The sequence below is a fragment of the Bos taurus genome, chromosome 15 (assembly GCF_002263795.3).
Source record: "Bos taurus isolate L1 Dominette 01449 registration number 42190680 breed Hereford chromosome 15, ARS-UCD2.0, whole genome shotgun sequence".
Classification (NCBI taxonomy): Eukaryota; Metazoa; Chordata; class Mammalia; order Artiodactyla; family Bovidae; genus Bos; species Bos taurus.
This window is the reverse complement of record NC_037342.1, coordinates 82,523,286-82,543,891: the sequence shown is the minus strand read 5'-3', so window position 1 is coordinate 82,543,891 and position 20,606 is coordinate 82,523,286. Positions and strand designations below refer to the sequence as shown.

At 42.4% G+C, this 20,606-nt stretch overlaps 1 protein-coding gene across 1 annotated transcript; it reads left to right on the top strand.

Moving 5' to 3' along the window:
- Nucleotides 1-6,914: 6,914 nt before the first annotated feature.
- Nucleotides 6,915-7,853, top strand: OR5AN1K (olfactory receptor family 5 subfamily AN member 1K). The gene has a single exon (NM_001390447.1). It carries the CDS (start codon nucleotides 6,915-6,917, stop codon nucleotides 7,851-7,853), a length of 939 nt encoding a protein of 312 aa, NP_001377376.1.
- The last annotated feature ends 12,753 nt before the right edge of the window (nucleotides 7,854-20,606 follow it).

Here is a 20,606-nt window from a genome sequence, read left to right as displayed (position 1 = left end):
TTGCTTCCTGACCTGCATACAGGTTTCTCAAGAGGCAGGTCAGGTGGTCTGATATTCACATCTCTTTAAGAATCTTCCACAGTTTATTGTGATCCACACAGTCAAAGGATTTGGCACAGTCAATAAGGCAGAAATAGATGTTTTTCTGGAATTCTCTTCCGTTTTCCATGATCCAGCGGATGTTGGCAATTTGATCTCTGGTTCCTCTGCCTTTTCTAACACCAGCTTGAACGTCTGGAAGTTCACAGTTCACATCTTGCTGAAGCCTGGCTTGGAGAATTTTGAGCATTACTTTACTAGCGTGTGAAATGAGTGCAATTGTGCAGTAGTTTGAGCATTTTTTGGCATTGCCTTTCTTTGGGATTGAAATGAAAACTGACCTTTTCCAGTCCTGTGGCCACTGCTGAGTTTTCCAGATTTGCTGTCATATTGAGTGCAGCACTTTCACAGCATCATCTTCCAGGATTTGAAATAGCTCAACTGGAGTTCCATCACCTCCACTAGCTTTGTTCATAGTAATGCTTTTTAAGCCCCTCTTGACTTCACATTCCAGGATGTCTGGCCCTAGGTGAGTGATCACACCATCGTGATTATCTTGGTTGTGAAGCTCTTTTTGTACAGTTCTTCTGTGTATTCTTGCCACCTCTTCTTAGTATTTTGTGCTTCGGTTATGTCCATACCATTCCTGTCCTATATCGAGCCCATCTTTGCATGAAATGTTCCCTTGGTATGTCTAATTTTCTTGAAGAGATCTCTAGTCTTTCCCGTTCTGTTGTTTTCCTCTATTTCTTTGCATTGATTGCTGAAGAAGGCTTTCTTATCTCTTCTTGCTATTCTTTGGAAATCAGCATTCAGATGCTTATATCTTTCCTTTTCTCCTTTGCTTTTCGCTTCTCTTCTTTTCACAGCTATTTTTAAGGCCTCCCCAGACAGCCATTTTGCTTTTTTGCTTTTCTTTTTCATGAGGATGGTCTTGATCCCTGTCTCCTGTACAATGTCACAAACCTCCGTCCATAGTTCATCAGGCACTCTATCTATCAGATCTAGTCTCTTAAATCTATTTCTCACTTCCACTGTATAGTCATAAGGAATTTAATTTAGTTCATACCTTAATTGTCTAGTGGCTTTCCCTAGTTTGTTCAATTAAAATCTGAATTTTGCAATAAGGAGTTCATGATCTGAGCTACAGTCAACTCCCAGTCTTATTTTTGCTGACTGTATAGAGCTTCTCCATCTTTGGCTACAAAGAATATAATCAATCTGATTTCAGGTGTTGACCATCTGGTGATGTCCATGTGTAGAGTCTTCTCTTTGTTGTTGGAAGAGGGTGTTTGCTATGACCAGTGCATTCTCTTGGCAAAACTCTATTAGCCTTTGCCCTGCTTCATTCTGTATTCCAAGGCCAATTTTGCCTGTTACCCCAGGTGTTCCTTGACTTCCTACTTTTGCATTCCAGTCCCCTATAATGAAAAGGACATCTTTTTGTGTGTTAGTTCTAAATCATCTTGTAGGTCTTCATAGAAATATTCAAATTCAGCTTTTTCAGTGTTACTGGTTGGGGCATAGACTTGGATTACTGTGATATTGAATGGTTTGCTTAGATGTCCATAGGTGCTTGGATATATCTCTGGGCTTTCTATTTTGTTCAATTGATCTACATTTCTGTCTTTGTATCAGTACCATACTGTCTTAATGACTATGGCTTTGTAATAGAGCCAGAAGTCAGGCAAGTTGATTTCTCCAGTTCCATTCTTCTTTCTCAAGTGCTTTGACACTTCGCAGTTTTTTTTTTAATTTCCATACAAATTGTGAAATTATTTGTTCTAGCTCTGTGAAAAATACTGTTGGTAGCCTGATTAGGATTGCATTGAATCTATAGATTGCTTTGGGTAGTATACTCATTTTCAGTATATTGATTCTTCCAATCCATGAACACGGTATATTTCTCCATCCATTAGGGTTGTATTTGATTTCTTTCACCAGTGTTTTATAGTTTTCTATATATAGGTCTTTTGTTTCTTTAGGTAGATATATTCCTAAGTATTTTATTCTTTTCATTGCAATGGTGAATGGAATTTTTTCCTTAATTTCTCTATTTTCTCATTATTAGTGTGTAGGAATGCAAGGGTTTTCTGTGTGTTGATTTTATGTCCTTCAGCTTTACTATATTCATTGATTAGCTCTAGTAATTTTCTGGTGGAGTCTTTAGGGTTTTCTATGTAGAGGATCATGTCATCTGCAAACAGTGAGAGTTTTACTTCTTCTTTTCCAATTTGGATTCCTTTTATTTCTTTTTCTGCTCTGATTTCTGTGGCCAAAACTTCCAAAACTATATTGAATAGTAGTGGTGAAAGTGGGCACCCTTGTCTTGTTCCTGACTTTATGGGAAATGCTTTCAATTTTTTACCGTTGATGATAATGTATTCTGTGGGTTTGTCACATATAGCTTTTATTATGTTGAGGCATGTTCCTTCTACTCCTGCTTTCTGGAGGGTTTTTATCATAAATGAATGTAGAATTTTGTCAAAGGCTTTCTCTGTATCTATTGAGATAATCATAAGGATTTTATTATTCAATTTGTTAATGTGGTATAATACATTGATTGATTGGCAGATATTGAAGAATCTTTGCATCCCTGGGATAAAGACCACTTGGTCATGATGTATGATCTTTTTAATGAGTTGTTGGATTCTGATTGCTAGAATTTTGTTAAGGATTTTTGCATCTATGTTCATCAGTGATATTGTCCTGTAATTTTCTTTTTCTGTGGCATCTTTGTCAGGTTTGGTATTAGGGTGACGGTGGCCTCATAGGATGAGTTTGGAACTTTACCTTCCTCTGCAGTTTTCTGGAAGAGTTTGAGGATAGGTTTTAGCTTTTCTCTAAATTTTTGGTAGAATTCTGCTGTGAAGCCATCTGGACCTGGGCTTTTGTTTGCTGGAATATTTCTGATTACAGTTTCAATTTCCATGCTTGTGATGTGTCTGTTAAGATTTTCTATTTCTTCCTGGTTCAGTTTTGGAAAGTTGTACTTTTCTAAGAATTTGCCCATTTCTTCCAAGTTGTCCATTTTATCGGCATATAATTGCTGATAGTAGTCTCTTATGATCCTTTGTATTTCTGTGTTGTCTGTTGTGATCTCTCCATTTTCATTTCTAATTTTATTGATTTGATTTTTCTCCTTTTGTTTCTTGGTGAGTCTGGCTAATGGTTTGTCAATTTTATTTATCCTCTCAAAGAACCAGCTTTTGGCTTTGTTGACTTTTGCTATGGTCTCTTTTGCATTTATTTCTGCCCTAATTTTAAAGATTTCTTTCCTTCTACTAACCTTGGGGTTCTTAATTTCTTCCTTTTCTAGTTGCTTTAGGTGTAGAGTTAGGTTATTTATTGGACTTTTTTCTTGTTTCTTGAGGTATGCCTGTATTGCTATGAACTTTCCCCTTAGCACTGCTTTTACAGTGTCCCACAGGTTTTGGGTTGTTGTGTTTTCATTTTCACTCATTTCTATGCATATTTTGATTTCTTTTTTGATTTCTTCTGTGATTTGTTAGTTATTCAGCAGCATGTTGTTCAGCCTCCATATGTTGGAATTTTTAATAGTTTTTCTGCTGTAATTGAGATCTAATCTTACTGCATTGTGGTCAGAAAAGATGCTTGGAATGATTTCAATTTTTTTGAATTTACCTAGGCTAGATTTATGACCCAGGGTGTGATCTATCCAGGGGAAGGTACCATGTGTGCTTGAGAAAAAGGTGAAATTCATTGTTTTGGGGTGAAATGTCTTATAGACATCAATTAGGTCTAACTGGTCTATTGTATCATTTAAAGTTTGTGTTTCCTTGTTAATCTTCTGTTCAGCTGATCTATCCATACGTGTGAGTCAGGTATTAAAGTCCCCCATTATTATTGTGTTATTGTGAATTTCTCTTTTCATACTTGTTAGCATTTGTCTTACATATTGTGGTATTCCTATGTCGGGTGCATATATATTTATGATTGTTATATCTTCTTGCGTTGATCCTTTGATATTATGTAGTGTCCATCTTTGTCTCTTTTCACAGCCTTTATTTTAAAGTCTATTTTATCTGATATGAGTATTGCTACTCCTGCTTTCTTTTGGTCTCTATTTGTGTGGAAAATCTTTTTCCAGCCCTTCACTTTCAGTCTGTATATGTTCCTTGTTTTGAGGTAGGTCTCTTGTAGACAACATATATAGGGGTCTTGTTTTTGTATTCATTCAGCAAGTCTTTGTATTTTGGTTGGGGCATTCAACCCATTTATGTTTAAGGTAATTACTGATAAGTATAATCCTGTTGCCATTTACTTTATTGTTTTGGTTTTGAGTTTATACACCCTTTTTGTGTTTCCTGTCTAGAGAAGATCCTTTACCATTTGTTGGAGGGCTGGTTTGGTGATGCTGAATTCTCTCAGCTTTTGCTTCTCTGTAAAGCTTTTGACTTCTCCTTGACTTCCCTGGTGGCTCAGACAGTTAAGCATCTGTCTACAATGTGCGAGACCCGGCTTCGACCCCTGGGTTGGGAAGATCCCCTGGAGAAGGAAATGGCAATCTACTCCATTACTATTGCCTGGAAAATCCCATGGACTGAGAAGCCTGGTAGGCTACAGTGCATGGGGTCGCAAAGAGTCGGACACGACTGAGTGACTTCACTTTCACTTTCATATTTGAATGAGATCCTTGCTGGGTACAATAATCTGGGCTGTAGGTTATTTTCTTTCATCACTTTAAGTATCTTCTGCCATTCCCTCCTGGCCTGAAGAGTTTCTATTGAAAGATCAGCTGTTATCCTTATGGTAATCCTCTTGTGTGTTATTTGTGGTTTTTCCCTTGCTGCTTTTAATATTTATTCTTTGTGTTTGATCTTTGTTAATTTGATTAATATGTGTCTTGGGGTGTTTTGCCTTGAGTTTATCCTGTTTGGACTCTGTGGGTTTCTTGGACTTGGGTGATTATTTCCTTCCCCATTTTAGGGAAGTTTTCAACTATTATCTCAAGTATTTTCTCATGGTCTTTCTTTTTGTTTTCTTCTTCTGGTACTCCTATGATTAGAATGTTGGGGCATTTAACATTGTCCCAGAGGTCTCTGAGATTTTCCTCATTTTTTTAAATTGGTTTTTCTTTTTTCCTCTCTGATTCATTTATTTCTACCATGATATCTTCTACCTCACGAATCCTATCTTCTGTATCTACTGTCCTACTATTTGTTCTACTATTTGTTCCCTCTAGGGTGTTTTTGATCTCATTTATTGCATTTTTCATTATATGTTTTTTATTTCTAGGTCCTTGTTAAACCTTTCTTGCATCTTCTCAATCCTTGTCTCCAGGCTATATATCTGTGCTTCCATTTTTTTTTTTCAAGATTTTGGATCATTTTCACTATCATTATTTGGAATTCTTTATCAGGTAGATTCCTTTTCTCTTTTGTTTGGTTTGGTGGGCATTTATCATGTTCCTTTGCCTGCTGGGTAGTCCTCTGTCTCTTCATCTTGTTTAAATTGCTTTGCTTGGGGTGGCCTTTCTGTATTCTGGCAGTTTGTGGAGTTCTCTTTATTGTGGCGTTTCCTCACTGTGGGTGGGGAGGTATGGGTGGCTTGTCAAGGTTTCCTGGTTAGGGAAGGTTGTGTTGGTGTTCTGGTTGGTGGAGCTGGATTTCTTCTCTCTGGAGTGCAATGAAGTGTCCAGTAATGAGTTATGAGATGTCAGTGGGTTTTGAGTGACTTTGAGCAGCTTGTATATTGAAGCTCAGGGCTGTCTCCCTGTGTTGCTGGAGAATTTGCGTGGTATGTGTTGCTCTGGGAGGTGCTTGGTTTCAGTGTAGGTATGGAAGCGTTTGATGAGCTCCTGTCAATTAATGTTCCCTGGAGTCAGGAGTTCTCTGGTGTTCTCAGGATTTGGACTTAAGCCTCCTGCTTCTGGTTTTCAGTCTTATTTTTGCAGTAGCCTGAAGACTTCTCCATCTATACAGCACCATTGAAAAAACATCTGTGTTGCCTCTACGTGGCCCACTAGCCCCTCCGCATTTGGGTTCCAGGAAATCAGACGACCGTCGGGTCTCCATCTGGGGCACCCTTGGCATGCCTCCCCCAATCCTGGGGGCTTAACCAGCTCCATAAACAGGGTAATTTTTTATGGGCAAAGAAGAAATTTTTGAAAACCCATCTTGGTGACCATGATGGGAAGAAGGTTTAGTTCAAATTCATCCTTAAATGATGCTGCTTATCTTTTTATTATTATAAAGCAACAGTCACATATATTAAATGATCAGAGGTCTTTACAATCCCTGTTGTTTTAACCAAAGGTTTCTTCATTATACGCAAGCACAGAATTTCAATTGCTTTGGCAGAGATAGACTTTGCTTTATTTCAAAGTTTCAGTCAATTTAAAAAATATGCCTTTTAATTTTTGTGAGACCTCATAAAATAATTTGGCTTCCCTTGGGGCTCAGCTGGTAAAGAATCTGCCTGAAATTCTGCAACTGCAGAGACACCAGTTCAATTCCTGGTTGGGAACATCTGCTGGAGAAATGATAGGCTACTCAATCCACTCTTCTTGGGCTTCCCTGGAGGCTCAGCTGGTAAAGAGTCTGCTTGTAATGCAGGAGACCTGGGTTCGATCCATGGGTTGGGAAGACCCCCTGGAGAAGGGAAAGGCTACTCACTCCAGTATTCTGGCCTGGAGAACACCATGGACTCTGTAGTCCATGGAACATTGAGAAGGCACTTCTTGACAATTCAAGATGAAAAGCTGGGGTCTCTCCCTAGGATGGTGGAGCATTTCCACTTTTCCAGTGCTCAATGGGGGAAAATATGGTATATATGAGACTTGTAATGCTATCATTTCATGAGTAGGCAATGTATTCTCTTGTCTCTTTTCTGATTTTAGGAGCATCAAGCCAATGATTGGAGGAGGAAATATCACAGAGATCACTCATTTTATCCTGTTGGGATTCTCAGATTTTCCCAGAATCATAGTAGTGCTCTTTGTCGTGTTCCTGGCGATATACATTTTGACCCTGACTTGGAACCTGTCGCTCCTCATCTTAATAAGAATGGACTCCCACCTCCACACCCCCATGTACTTCTTTCTCAGTAACCTGTCCTTCATGGACATCTGCTATGTAACCTCCACAGCCCCCAAGATGCTGTACGACTTCTTCCAGGAGCGGCAAACTATCACCTTTGTGGCTTGTGCTGTTCAGTACTTTGTATTCTCCACCATGGGGCTGAGTGAGTCTTGCCTCATGACCGCCATGGCTTATGACCGATATGCCGCCATTTGTAACCCACTCCTCTATTCGTCAGTCATGTCGCCTGCTCTCTGCGGTCGGATGGTGCTGGGATCCTACTTGGCTGGACTCTCTGCTACTGTATTCCAGTTGTGTTTCATGCTCCAGCTCCACTTCTGTGGGCCTAATGTCATCAACCACTTCTTCTGTGACCTGCCCCAGCTGTTAGTTTTATCCTGCACTGACACTTTCTTTTTACATCTCTTAACTATTATATTAACAATGATCTTTGGGGTAATAAATGTTTCCGTTATCATGATATCCTATGTCTACATTGTCATCTCCATCATGAAGATCACGACAGGAAGTGGCAGATCCAAGGCTTTCAACACCTGTGCTTCCCACCTGACAGCAGTCACTCTCTTCTATACCTCAGGTATGTTTGTCTATTTGAGTTCCAGCTCTGGTGGTTCCTCCACCTTTGACAGATTTGCGTCGGTCTTCTACACTGTGATGATTCCCATGTTGAATCCTTTGATTTACAGTCTGAGAAACAAAGAAATCAAAGATGCCTTGAAGAGGTTGCAAAAGAAGAGAGGCTGTTGCTAAAGTCATAGGTTGAGATTTCTGACAGATTTGTTTTTTTTTAATCATCTTAACTCTCAATAATCAGAGAAGGCAATGGCACCCCACTCCAGTACTCCTGCCTGGAAAATTCCATGGACAGAGGAGCCTGGTGTGCTGCAGCCCATGGGGTCCCTAAGAGTTGGACATGACTGAGCGACTTCACTTTCACTTTTCACTTTCATGCATTGGAGAAGGAAATGGCAACCCACTCCAGTGTTCTTGCCTGGAGAATCCCAGGGATGGTGGAGCCTGGTGGGCTGCCGTCTATGGGGTTACACAGAGTCAGACACGCCTGAAGTGACTTAGCAGCAGCAGCAACACTCAATAATATTCCTATGAATGGACTATAAAATTCCTGGTGCCTTTGGCAAAGAGAGCTTAGTTTGATATGCAATATGCCAATATGGACCAACAGCTGACTTGTTGCCACATGAATATGATATCTTCACGTCTTGGAGGTTCATAGTTTTCATCCTACATGAGGAGTGGCCTCAACATTTATTAATATATCTGTAAGTATTTGTGAAACATTAAGGTTTAGAACCTTGCTACTTCTTTTTTGCTTCTGAGAGGGAGCTCTATTCCATCTCAGGCTTCTGACCCTGAAGGAGAGACCTGACAGAGGCCCCAGGAGCGTGTACACCTTGCCCCTCAAATATTTGGATGTAGCGTAATCCAGACATGGTGCTCACTGATGTCCATTCTGGCCATCTGACAAGAATGAAACGGAACACAGAGGAGAAATGTGTCTTTGGACAGAAACAGGTATACAATTGGCTTGGTTGTGCCTCCTGGGAAGACCAGTCTGAGATAGCTTATGCTTGTTCAAAGCCTCTTTTGGGGCTTAATATCTAATAAAATTTTGATTACATCCTAGTTTCCACCAGCTGTAACCTAAGGAAGGAGGAGGTGATTTGAATCATAAAGAGAAATGGAATGACGCACGTGGTCCCTTCAGTGTCATTTACTCATGACTCTGATGATGTAATTTCTTGCAACTGGTACCCAGTGGGGATTTCTGATGGGAGATGATATTCAAAATCCATGTCACAGCCAATAGTAATTTCTGCCACTGTGGGACTCAAATTTTCTTTCTCTTCTGCCCTCCTTAGCCTGGAAAATTACTCTGTTCGACATAGCCAATGGGATTGGATCACCCAATTATTTCTGACCTCAAAAGGATCTATTAAAATTTGATGTGAGGAGACTTATGTGGGAAATTATTGTGATAATAGCACTACTGAATATTCAATATTGCAGGGAGTAAAAACAAATATGGAAAATTGGCATACGTCTCTTCCTCCCGTGTGCGTACAGTGTTTTATCTCCTAGAGATCTATGGCTGCAGGGGTGGTATGTTGGCTGGAGTAGAGTTGATAGTGCTGCTTAATGCTGTTTATTCCCAGGAATCCTCAAGGGCCAGGAGACGAAACAGTGGGATCGGCAGGGTTCCCAATTGTCATCAGTTTCATTGTTGAAGAAAGATAAAAAGCTTTTGGTCATTGTGGTCTGGTTCAAAAGAGGAACAACAGGTATAGCAGCATTCACTATTGATTTGAAACTTGAACAAACTGATATAAACCAGATGTCATTTACATTTACATATTACCCTTGGAGATTCACTGGGCTCTTAATGAATGTTTGGGAGGTCTCATTTTCAACAAGCTGCATGAACTATTCTGTTTAATGAAGGACTGTAAATACAGGTGTATTTTAAGTCTTTGCCAAATCTCCCATGAGTTTACACATGCGTAAGATTTAGAAAGGGAGGATTGTTGAAACTCTGGTGGGTGGGGCTTATCCTATGATAAGCAGCCTGTAATATGAATAAAGGATGTTTTGCCTCCCTTGCAGGTATTTGTGGTTGCTGTTTAGTTGCTAAGTCGTGTCTGACTGTTTGCGACCCCATGCACTGCAGCACGCCAGGCTTCCCTGTCCTTCACTATCTCCCAGAGTTTACTCAAACTCATGTTCATTGAGTTGGTGATGCCATCCAACCATCTCATCCTTTGTTGCTCCCTTCTCCTCCTGCCATCAGTCTTTCTCAGCATCAGATATGTATGTACGTGTGTGTATATATATATATATACACACACACATATATATATATATATATGTTTTTCTGAGGCATTGATGTATGAGTCTGTTCTTAAGGGGCCATGATGACTTCCTTAGGAGACAGAACTCTGTTAGATGTTAGTGCATGGAAATGCAACTAATTTCTGTACATCAGTTTTATATCCTGTATGTTTACTGAATTTGTTGATTACTTATGCCAGTGTTTTTGGGGGGAGTCTTCAAGATTTTTCTCTGGGTGGGATTATATCATCTGCAGTTAATGACAATCTTACTTCCTCCTTCATCCTTCAGATTAGACTGTTGTAATTCTATGTAGTTACCATTCATCCTGTGTTATACATTTGCATATGTTTTCATGTTACTATTACGTTGGCCAAAAAGTTCAGTCGCGTTTTACTGTAATATCTGGAGTTTTCTCCAACCTCGTATAACTATACCAGCTCCACACATTTGCTTCCCCTCGCAACTGATACCTTAAGCTTGTATGTCTTTTTGGTTCTTGCAGCTTACCAGGTTGGCTACTGACAACCTTTCTTTCGTTTTGCAGAGTGTGGAAATATAGCTCAAATTGTGCTTTTTCCCTTGCCCCTAGAGCATGGTCCAATTTTCTGAGTGTGTTTATTGTTTACCAAAGTTCATTATCCTGTCACACCTGAGAATGGGCACAATGAGCTGATGCAGTTGGGGAACACGTGTGTTAGAACTTGGGGCATTGAGATCACTTCAGACCAGATGTGAGCATCCTTAGATGAAGTTCTCACAGAGTCATTGTTGGGCTTCCTGCAGGAGTCATGAAAAGAGGAGAAAACAAATCCTTTTAATGATTTTCTTATCTTCCTCTTTCCCTATCTCTTCCATCCCCCAGTCATGAAGATCCTGCTTTAGGACTTTGGGTGCTGTGACAGAGAAACACATTCCTCTATAGAGTTCTACAGACATATAATCACCCTATCCCTCTGCTTCCTGGGAGACACTGTTGCCAGCTAGTTCAGCTCTGTGCTCTGTTGCCTTGTTGGATGGGTGGCAAGGTCCTGCTTCTTCCAGTGGATACAAAGTCTTTTTTTTTTTCCTGCTCCAATGGAGTCAGGGTTCCCCAGTGGCTCAGTGGTAAAGAATCTGCTTTCAATGCAGAAGCTGCAGGAGACCCAGACTCGATCTCTGGGTTGGGAAGATCCCCTGGAGAAGGGCATGGCAACCCACTCTAGTACTCTTGCTTGAAGAATCCCAAGGACAGGGGAGTCCTTCGGGCTACAGTCCATGGGGTGGCAAAGAGTCAGACAGGACTGAAGTGACTTAGCACATTAGCAGAGTACACACTAGCATACCAATGGAATACTAAAATCTCTCCTTGGGAATGTTGGACTTCTGCAAAGTCTCTCTCATCCATGGATGTCGGACCAACCCAATCATTCTTGCAGTTTTCCCCAATCACAGCCAAGAGGGGTCGGGCCAGTTGGCTGGCTGTTGGTTCTGCAGCCATGCCAAGATCTGTATGCCTATTATCTGACGCACAGGGTGGAAGGACTCCACTCAGGTCTGTTGGCATATAGTGCTGAATCCCACAACTCCCCAAAGGTGCTTTTATTCGCGGATGGTGGTGGTGGTCTAGTCACTAAGTAACTTCTGACTCTTGTGAGTCCACAGATGTAGCCCATCCACCAGGTTCCCCTGTCCATGGGATTTCCCAGGCAAGGATACTGGAGCAGGTAGCTGTAGGGAGAGGGCAAATTACCCAGGGTGGCGTGGTCAGGCTCTCTCGCCCCACGTTTTGTAAAAGCTGAGCTCCTTTATAGCACTGCAAATGCGCTCAGGAGGTACTGGCTTGGTCAGGAACTGCTTTGTGCTGTAGGCATATGCGGGCTCCACCCAAACACACCTGCCGCATTACTTTCGTGTTCCCGCCGTGTCCATTTGGTCAGCTAGAGAGGAGAGAACACAGCATGTCTACTGCTATGGCTGCTGATCAAACAGACGAGAATAACCGTATCTGCAGTTCCTAGGGCACCTCGAGTCTCTTTCCAGCCTCTTAGCTCTCGCCTTGCCTGTCCTGGGTTCAGTGAACAGTGTGGACAGCGAGGACAGCGAGGACAGCAAGACAACTGGCATCAGCAGCAGGATCAGCGATAGAGTCGCCATTCCCTTCTCTAGGGGATCTTCCTGACCCAGGATCGAACCCGCGCTTCCTGTGTCTCCTGCATTGCAGGCGGATTCTTTACTGCTGAGCCACCAGGGGAGAGAGATGCTGATTTTCCGTTGTTGAAAGGGGTAATAAAAAGAAGGAATGTCATGACACAATTATGCTGACTCACTGTTGTTTTGTAAGTTTTAAAGCTTCAAATATGCTATATTAAAAAAAAAAAAAAAGCTGTTGAGACGTTTTCGACAAGATAGCAGATTTTACCCTGGCATCTTTTTGTTTACATTATTTATTTTTTAATTGAATGATAATTCCTTTACAGAATTTTGCTGTTTTCTGTCAAACCTCAACATGAATCAGCCATAGGTGTACATATATCCCTTCCCTCTTGAACCTCCCTCCCATCTCCCGCCCCATCCCACCCCTCTAGGTTGATACAGAGCCGCTGTTTGAGTTCCCTAGAGGCACACAGCAAATTTCCACTGGCTATCTATTTTGCATACGATAATGTAAGTTTCCATGTTACATTACCCTGGCATTTTGCTCATTACCAATTACATTGCACTGAAATGACTTGCAAAACTTGCAAATAGTGAATTATCCTTATTACTACTGAAGTGAGAGATAACGAGAGTCCATATGTCAGGAAATTTGAGTAATTTCTGATGTCACTCTACTGATTATATGAGACTAAAGCATCTTATGTGGCAGAAAGTGACGCTTTGTAAATTCTCTCCTGACCTCCTCTATTTAGAGAGGGCATAGCACTAAGTAGACGTGAGCTGAGGAATAATCAAGAGAACTTCAATAATTTAAAAAAAAACCAACAAAACATTAACTAATGCTACTCAAACCGAAAAAAAAAATTTTTAAAAGATGTAGTGTGTGTGTGAGTTCAACTCACTTCTTAGGAAGGGAAATTTTTAAAAATTATCAGTTGAATAAACAAGAAAGGTAGGGTCTCACTGGGTTAGCAGTGAGCACTGCTGTATAGCAAGGGCTGGAAGGAGTATTTATGGAACCCATGGAATTCACTGGGGCATCTCCTGACGTTTCTGGGCCTAGAGATGGGTTAACAGGCAATTGTGGCAACTGAAAGCTACACAGAGCAAGGTAACTCAGGGCTCAGCTTCTTCAGGAATGTAGGGATGGTCTAACCCTCTAGATAAGCAACTTAGACCATCTGAAATAATGGCTAAGAGTGCGGGAAATCTGAAACTGGTTGAGGAGGGATAAGATTAATTATATGGAACCTCAGATCTAGCTGCTGGGGCAAGGAAGGTTACTTGCTTCTTAGCTCTATTGACTGTACCTCCCCTCCTGGGTAGAAGGAATGGCATCTCGTTCCTGCCAAAGTGGAGCCTCCATATTGTACCAGTGGAACTGGACACAGTCAGAGGCTGGGCTGGATGACTCACAAGCTGGAATCAAGATTGCTTGAAGTATCAACAACCTCATGTATGCAGATGATACAACTCCAATGGCAGAAAGCAAAGAGGAACTCAAGAGCCTCTTGAGGGTGAAAGAGGGAGTGAAAAAGCTGGCCTAAAACTCAACATTAAAAAAAAAACTAAGATTATGGCCTCTGGTCCCATGACTTCATGGCAAATAGATGAGGAAACAGTGGAAACAGTGACAGATTTTATTTTCTTGGGCTCCAAAATCACTGCGGACTGTGACTGCAGCTACAAAATTAAAAGATGCTTGCTCCTTGGAAGACAGGTTATGACAAACCTAGACAGTGTATTATCACTTTGCTGACAAAGGTCCATAGAGTCAAAGCTATGATTTTTCTAGTAGTCATGTACGAACTTGAGAAATGGGTCATAAAGAAGGCTGAACACCAAAGAGTTTGAACTGTGGTGTTGGAGAAGACTCTTGAGAGTCCCTTGGACAGCAAGGAGATCACACCAGTCACTCCTAAAGGAAATCAACACTGAGTATTCACTGGAAGGACTGATGCTGAAGCTCCAATACTTTGGCCACCTGAAGCGAAGAGCAGACTCTTTTCAGACCCTGATGCTGGGAAAGACTGAGGGCAAGAAGAGAAGGGAGTCGCAGAGGATGAGATGGTTAGATAACATCACTGACTTAATGGACATGAGTTTGAGCAAATTCTGGGAGACAGTGAAGGACAGGGAAACCTGGTGTGCTGCAGTCCATGGGGTCGCAAAGAATCAGACATGACTGAGCGACTGAACTACAGGAGGTATGAACAGATATGAGCAGTGAAAGTGAAAGTCACTCAGTTGTGTCTGATTCGGTGACCCCATGGACTATACAGTCCACGGAATTCTCCAGGCCAGAATACTGGAGTGGGAAGCCATTCCCTTCTCCAGGGGATCTTCCCAACTCAGGGATCAAACCCAGATCTCCCGCATTGCAGGAGGATGAGCAGTGAAACTGTTATCTATTTCAGATACCTCACTTCAGATATGCTGGGATGCACCTATTTCTGTTTTTTGTTTGTTTTTGTTATAGACCCAGTTGTTGATGTTGCAACCAACCTGCAAGGCTTCTAATGCATTTCACCTGGGCAGGGTCTGACCGTCTCTTGCCTCATGCTCACTCCCTCTGTGTGTGCGTGCTCAGTCGCTCCAGTCGTGTCCCAACTCTTTGCGACCCTATGGGAGGTAGCCCGCAGGCTTCTCCATCCATGGGATTCTCCAGGCAAGAATACCGGAGTGGGTTGTCATGCCCTCCTCCAGGGGGTGGCCCCCACCCAGAGACCCAACCCTCCCCTGCCTCCTGTGTCTCTTGCATTGCAGGCGGATTCTTTACCGCTGAGCCACCAGGGAAGCCCTGCTCACTCCCTCTGTTCCACACAAAATATTGACTGTGCCTTTGACCTAGGAGAGAATAAACACCTACTTAATTGCTCTGCCGCCTTGTTCTCTGTTATTAGAACAGGTACGAATACATTCTCTAGCAAGAGCCGTCTTGTCTCATTGCAGTGAACAGTGTTAGGGTAAAGAGAGAGAGAAAAATCATCGTTCTCATGACAGATGCACAAGCTTAAAACTAGAAGCTATGTTTAAACAATCAGTATAAACCCCTGTGAAATTTACTTACTAGAGAGGAAAATAGAAGCAGAGAAATTCTTTAGAAAATTCACCGAGTAGCAAGTAACAACCAGGAGGAATTTGTAGGACCTGTAAACATTTCTCAGGCGGCAGCGATGGGCGCGCTAAGCGCTGCCGAGAGGAGCCACCCCACGTCCGAGGTCTTTGGCAGAACATGGGAGGACCCCATGCCCGAAGGGCAGTGGCCAAGAGGAGTTACCTCGCATCCGAGGTCAGGGTTGGCTGGGAGGACATAACCCACACCCCAAGCCCAAGGCCAACGGCAGCGGCCCGGAGGAGCAACCCCACGTCCAAGGAGCCGTGGCTGCGCAGGCGCAGGAAGGCCTAGAGGAGCTATCCCACGTTGAAGGTCAGGAAGGGCGGCGGTGAGGAGATACCCCTCGTCCAAGTTAAGGAGCAATGGCTGTGCTCTGCTGGAGCAGCCGTGAAGAGATACCCCACGCCCAAGGTAAGAGAAACCCAAGTAAGACGGTAGGTGTTGCAAGAGGGCACCAGAGGGCAAACACACTGAAACCATACTCACAGAAAACTAGTCAATCTAATCACACTAGGACCACAGCCTTGTCTAACTCAATGAAACTAAGCCGTGCCCATGGGGCAACCCAAGATCGGAGGGTCATGGTGGAGAGATCTGACAGAATGTGGTCCCCTGGAGAAGGGAACGGCAAACCACTTCAGTATTCTTTCCTTGAGAACCTCATGAACAGTATGAAAAGGCAAAATGATAGGATACTGAAAAAGAAACTCCCCAGGTCAGTAGGTTCCCAATATGCTACTGGAAATCAGTGGAGAAATAACTCCAGAAAGAATGAAGGGATGGAGCCAAAGCAAAAAGAATACCCAGCTGTGGATGTGACTGGTGATAGAAGCAAGGTCCGATGCTGTAAAGAGCAATATTGCATAGGAACCTGGAATGTCAGGTCCATCAATCAAGGCAAATTGGAAGTGGTCAAACAAGACATGGCAAGAGTGAATGTCGACATTCTAGGAATCAGCGAACTGAAATGGACTGGAATGGGAGAATTTAACTCAGATGACCATTATATGTACTACTGCAGGCAGGATTCCCTCAGAAGAAATGGAGTGGCCATCATGGTCAACAAAAGAGTCCGAAATGCAGTACTTGGATGCAATCTCAAAAACGACAGAATGATCTCTGTTCATTTCCAAGGCAAACCATTCAATATCACAGTAATCCAAGTCTATGCCACAACCAGGAATGCTGAAGAAGCTGAAGTTGAATGGTTCTATGAAGACCTACAAGACCTTTTAGAACTAACACCCAAAAAAGATGTCCTTTTCATTATAGGGGACTGGAATGCAAAAGTAGGAAGTCAAGAAACACCTGGAATAACAGGCAAATTTGGCCTTGGAATACGGAATGAAGCAGGGCAAAGACTAATAGAATTTTGCCAAGAAAATGCACTGGTCATAACAAACAACCTCTTCCAACAACACAAGAGAAGACTCTATACATGGACATCACCAGATGGTCAACACCGAAATCAGATTGATTATATTCTTTACAGCCAAAGATGGAGAAGCTCTATAAAGTCAGCAAAAACAAGACCAGGAGCTGACTGTGGCTCAGACCATGAACTCCTTATTGCCAAATTCAGTCTGAAATTGAAGAAAGTAGGGAAAACCACTAGACCATTCAGGTATGACCTAAATCAAATCCCTTATGATTATACAGTGGAAGTGAGAAATAGATTTAAGGGCCTAGATCTGATAGAGTGCCTGATTAACTATGGACTGAGGTTCGTGACATTGTACAGGAGACAGGGATCAAGACCATCCCCATGGAAAAGAAATGCATAAAAGCAAAATGGCTGTCTGGGGAGGCCTTAAAAATAGCTGTGAAAAGAAGAGAAGTGAAAAGCAAAGGAGAAAAGGAAAGATATAAACATCTGACTGCAAGTTCCAAAGAATAGCAAGAAGAGATAAGAAAGCCTTCTTCAGCGATGAATGCAAAGAAATAGAGGAAAACAACAGAATGGGAAAGACTAGGGATTTCTTCAAGAAAATCAGAGATACCCAAGGAACATTTGATGCAAAGATGGGCTTGATAAAGGACAGAAATGGTATGGACTTAACAGAAGCAGAAGATATTAAGAAGAGATGGTAAGAATACACAGAAGAAATGTACAAAAAAGATCTTCACGACCCAGATAACCACGATGGTGTGATCACTGACCTAGAGCCAGACATCCTGGAATGTGAAGTCAAGTGGGCCTTAGAAAGCATCACTACGAACAAAGCTAGTGGAGGTGATGGAATTCCAGTTGAGCTATTCCAAATCCTGGAAGATGATGCTGTGAAAGTGCTGCACTCAATATGCCAGCAAATGTGGAAAACTCAGCAGTGGCCACAGGACTAGAAAAGGTCAGTTTTCAACCCAATCCCAAAGAAAGACAATGCCAAAAAATACTCAAACTACCGCACAATTGCACTCATCTCACATGCTAGTAAAGTAATGCTCAAAATTCTCCAAGCCAGGCTTCAGCAATACGTGAACCGTGAACTTCCAAATGTTCAAGCTGGTTTTAGAAAAGGCAGAGGAACCAGAGATCAAATTGCCAACATCCGCTGGATCATAGAAAAAGCAAGAGAGTTCCAGAAAAACATCTATTTTCTGCTTTATTGACTATGCCAAACCCTTTGACTGTGTGGATCACAATAAACTGTGGAAGATTCTTCAGGAGATGGGAATACCAGACCACCTGATCTGCCTCTTGAGAAATTTGTATGCAGGTCAGGAAGCAACAGTTAGAACTGGACATGAAACAACAGACTGGTTTCAAATAGGAAAAGGAGTTCGTCAAGGCTGTGTATTGTCACCCTATTTATTTAACTTATATGCAGAGTACACCATGAGAAACGCTGGGCTGGAAGAAACACAAGCTGAAATCAAGATTGCTGGGAGAAATATCAATCACCTCAGATATGCAGATGACACCACCCTTATGGCAGAAAGTGAAGAGGCACTCAAAAGCCTCTTGATGAAAGTGAAAGAGGAGAGTGAAAAAGTTGGCTTAAAGCTTAACATTCAGAAAACGAAGATCATAGCATCCTGTCCCATTACTTCATGGGAAATAGATGGGGAAACAGTGGAAACAGTGTCAGACTTTATTTTTCTGGGTTCCAAAATCACTACAGATGGTGACTGCAGCCATGAAATTAAAAGACACTTACTCCTTGGACGGAAAGTTATGACCAACCTAGCTAGCATATTGAGAAGCAGAGACATTACTTTGCCAACAAAGGTTCGTCTAATCAAGGCTATGGTTTTTCCTGTGGTCATGTATGGATGTGAGAGTTGGACTCTGAAGATGGCTGAGCGCTGAAGAATTGATGACTTTGAACTGTGGTGTTGGAGAAGACTCTTGTGAGTCCCTTGGACTGCAAGGAAATCCAACCAGTCCATTCTGAAGGAGACCAGCCCTGGGATTTCTTTGGAAGGAATGATGCTAAAGCTGAAACTCCAGTACTTTGGCCACCTCATGCGAAGAGTTGACTCATTGGAAAAGACTGTGATGCTGGGAGGGATTGGGGGCAGGAGGAGAAGGGGACAGCAGAGGGTGAGATGGCTGGATGGCATCACTGACTCAATGGACGTGAGTCTGAGTGAACTCCGGGAGTTGGTGATGGACAGGGAGGCCTGGCGTGCTGCAGTTCATGGGGTCGCAAAGAGTCGGACACGAGTGAGCGACTGATCTGATCTGATCTGATCTGTAAGCATTTCTCACAGCTCTCTATAAGTACTTGGAAAGGCAAGCCAGGTAAAGCACTGGACACAGGATGGATATATTTGTGCCTTCTAAATCTGGGTATTAAAATGGATAGGCAATATAACCTCTGGGTTATATTGAGCTTTGGAAATGACTACTTTGTTTTTTTAACTTTTTATTTTAGAGTATAGCCAATTAGCAATGTTGTGATAGTTTAGTTGCACACAAAGTGACTCAGGCATACATTTCCCCCCAAACTCCCCTCCCATCCAGGCTTGCATCCATTTTATTGAATTAAGTAACTGAGACACAGCAGATTAAGTAAAAGAATCAAGGTCACAGAGCTTGTAAGTAACTAAGTCAGAAGTCAATCCAAGCAGGTCCACCCAGAGACTGAGAACATAATCACCAAAACTACACTGAGTGACTCTTCTGATAAAGCATGCAAATGTTGGATGACCATACAGTTTGGTTTGCCTGGGACAATGCTGCTTAATGCTTGATGTCCCTATATGATTATTAATAACTCCTTCTCATGACCAAGGCGATCCAGTTTTGATAATGAATAATAAGATCACCCTGCATTGAGAGCCCCTTTCAGATCTCACGACTCTAAAAATCTAGAAAGGAGAATTGGAGCTTGATTCCATAAGGTTGTGAGGTGTCCATGCTAATACAGAGGAACGGAATCAGCTGGGATCATTTCTCCATTTCTTCCTCCACCTGGCACTCTAGAGAATAATTAACTGAGAGTGTTGTTTTTTATTAATTGCTTCCTCTTTCTTCACCCTGGACCCTAAGGAAACATTTAAGGGAGTCTTGAGCTGGAAGCACCTCTCTTATAGCAATGGTTAGCAGGAGCCAAGGCTGAAAGCATGAAGCCTAGGGAAGCCCACTTCTCCATCCAGAATCCTCATACTCCATTCATGTCCTCTGATTCCTGAAAGAACTCTGTGCATGTCTGGGCATCTAGAGTGCCATCAAGATACAGGTCCAAGAAAAGGCCGCTGTAGCAGCAGCATCTCCTAGGTTCCACCAAGACACACCTGGCAGAAAGTCTACAAGAATATCTGGGTGGGTAACATCAGAATGGGACCATCTGACATGTTCTGTTTTCCTTCTTGCAACCTTGCTCTCCTATGCACTCAACCCAGAGACTTCGCGTACTCAGGTGCAGTGGCTGTTTTTATTTTCTCGCAGTAACCATGCTTCTTCTCCCTTATCCCAATGGGATTATTTGAATTATAACAGAAACTGAGGTGTTTAAGCCTAAGGAAGAGCATCTGAGGTGGGATATCAGATATTAGCAAGTGGGTGGCGAGAGCAAGGTAGGATAAGATGCCTCTCAAGCTGGGCCAAGGAGTCCCAAGCTGTCACCACCAAATATTCCCAGTCTTCCCCTGTCAAAGATTTTCAGTTAGTAAATACTTTTGGGGGCATAATCATTATGGTTGTTCATTCTTAATGTAACAACTTCAGTTTTGGAGAGCTTACTGTGTGACCAGCACTCTGTTGGTGGTTTAGTTGCTAAGTCGTGTCCGACTCTTGAGACCCCATGGACTGTAGCCCTCCAGGCTCCTCTATCTATGGGATTCTCCAGGCAAGAATACTGGAGTGGGTTGTCATTTGTTTCTCCAGGGGATCTTCCTGACCTAGGAATCGAACCCGAGTCTCCTGCACTGCAGGCAAATTCTTTACCGACTGC

Bases quoted from the DNA above. Each gene is read 5' to 3' on its own strand.
- OR5AN1K (NM_001390447.1), top strand. From the start codon at position 6,915: ATGATTGGAGGAGGAAATATCACAGAGATCACTCATTTTATCCTGTTG.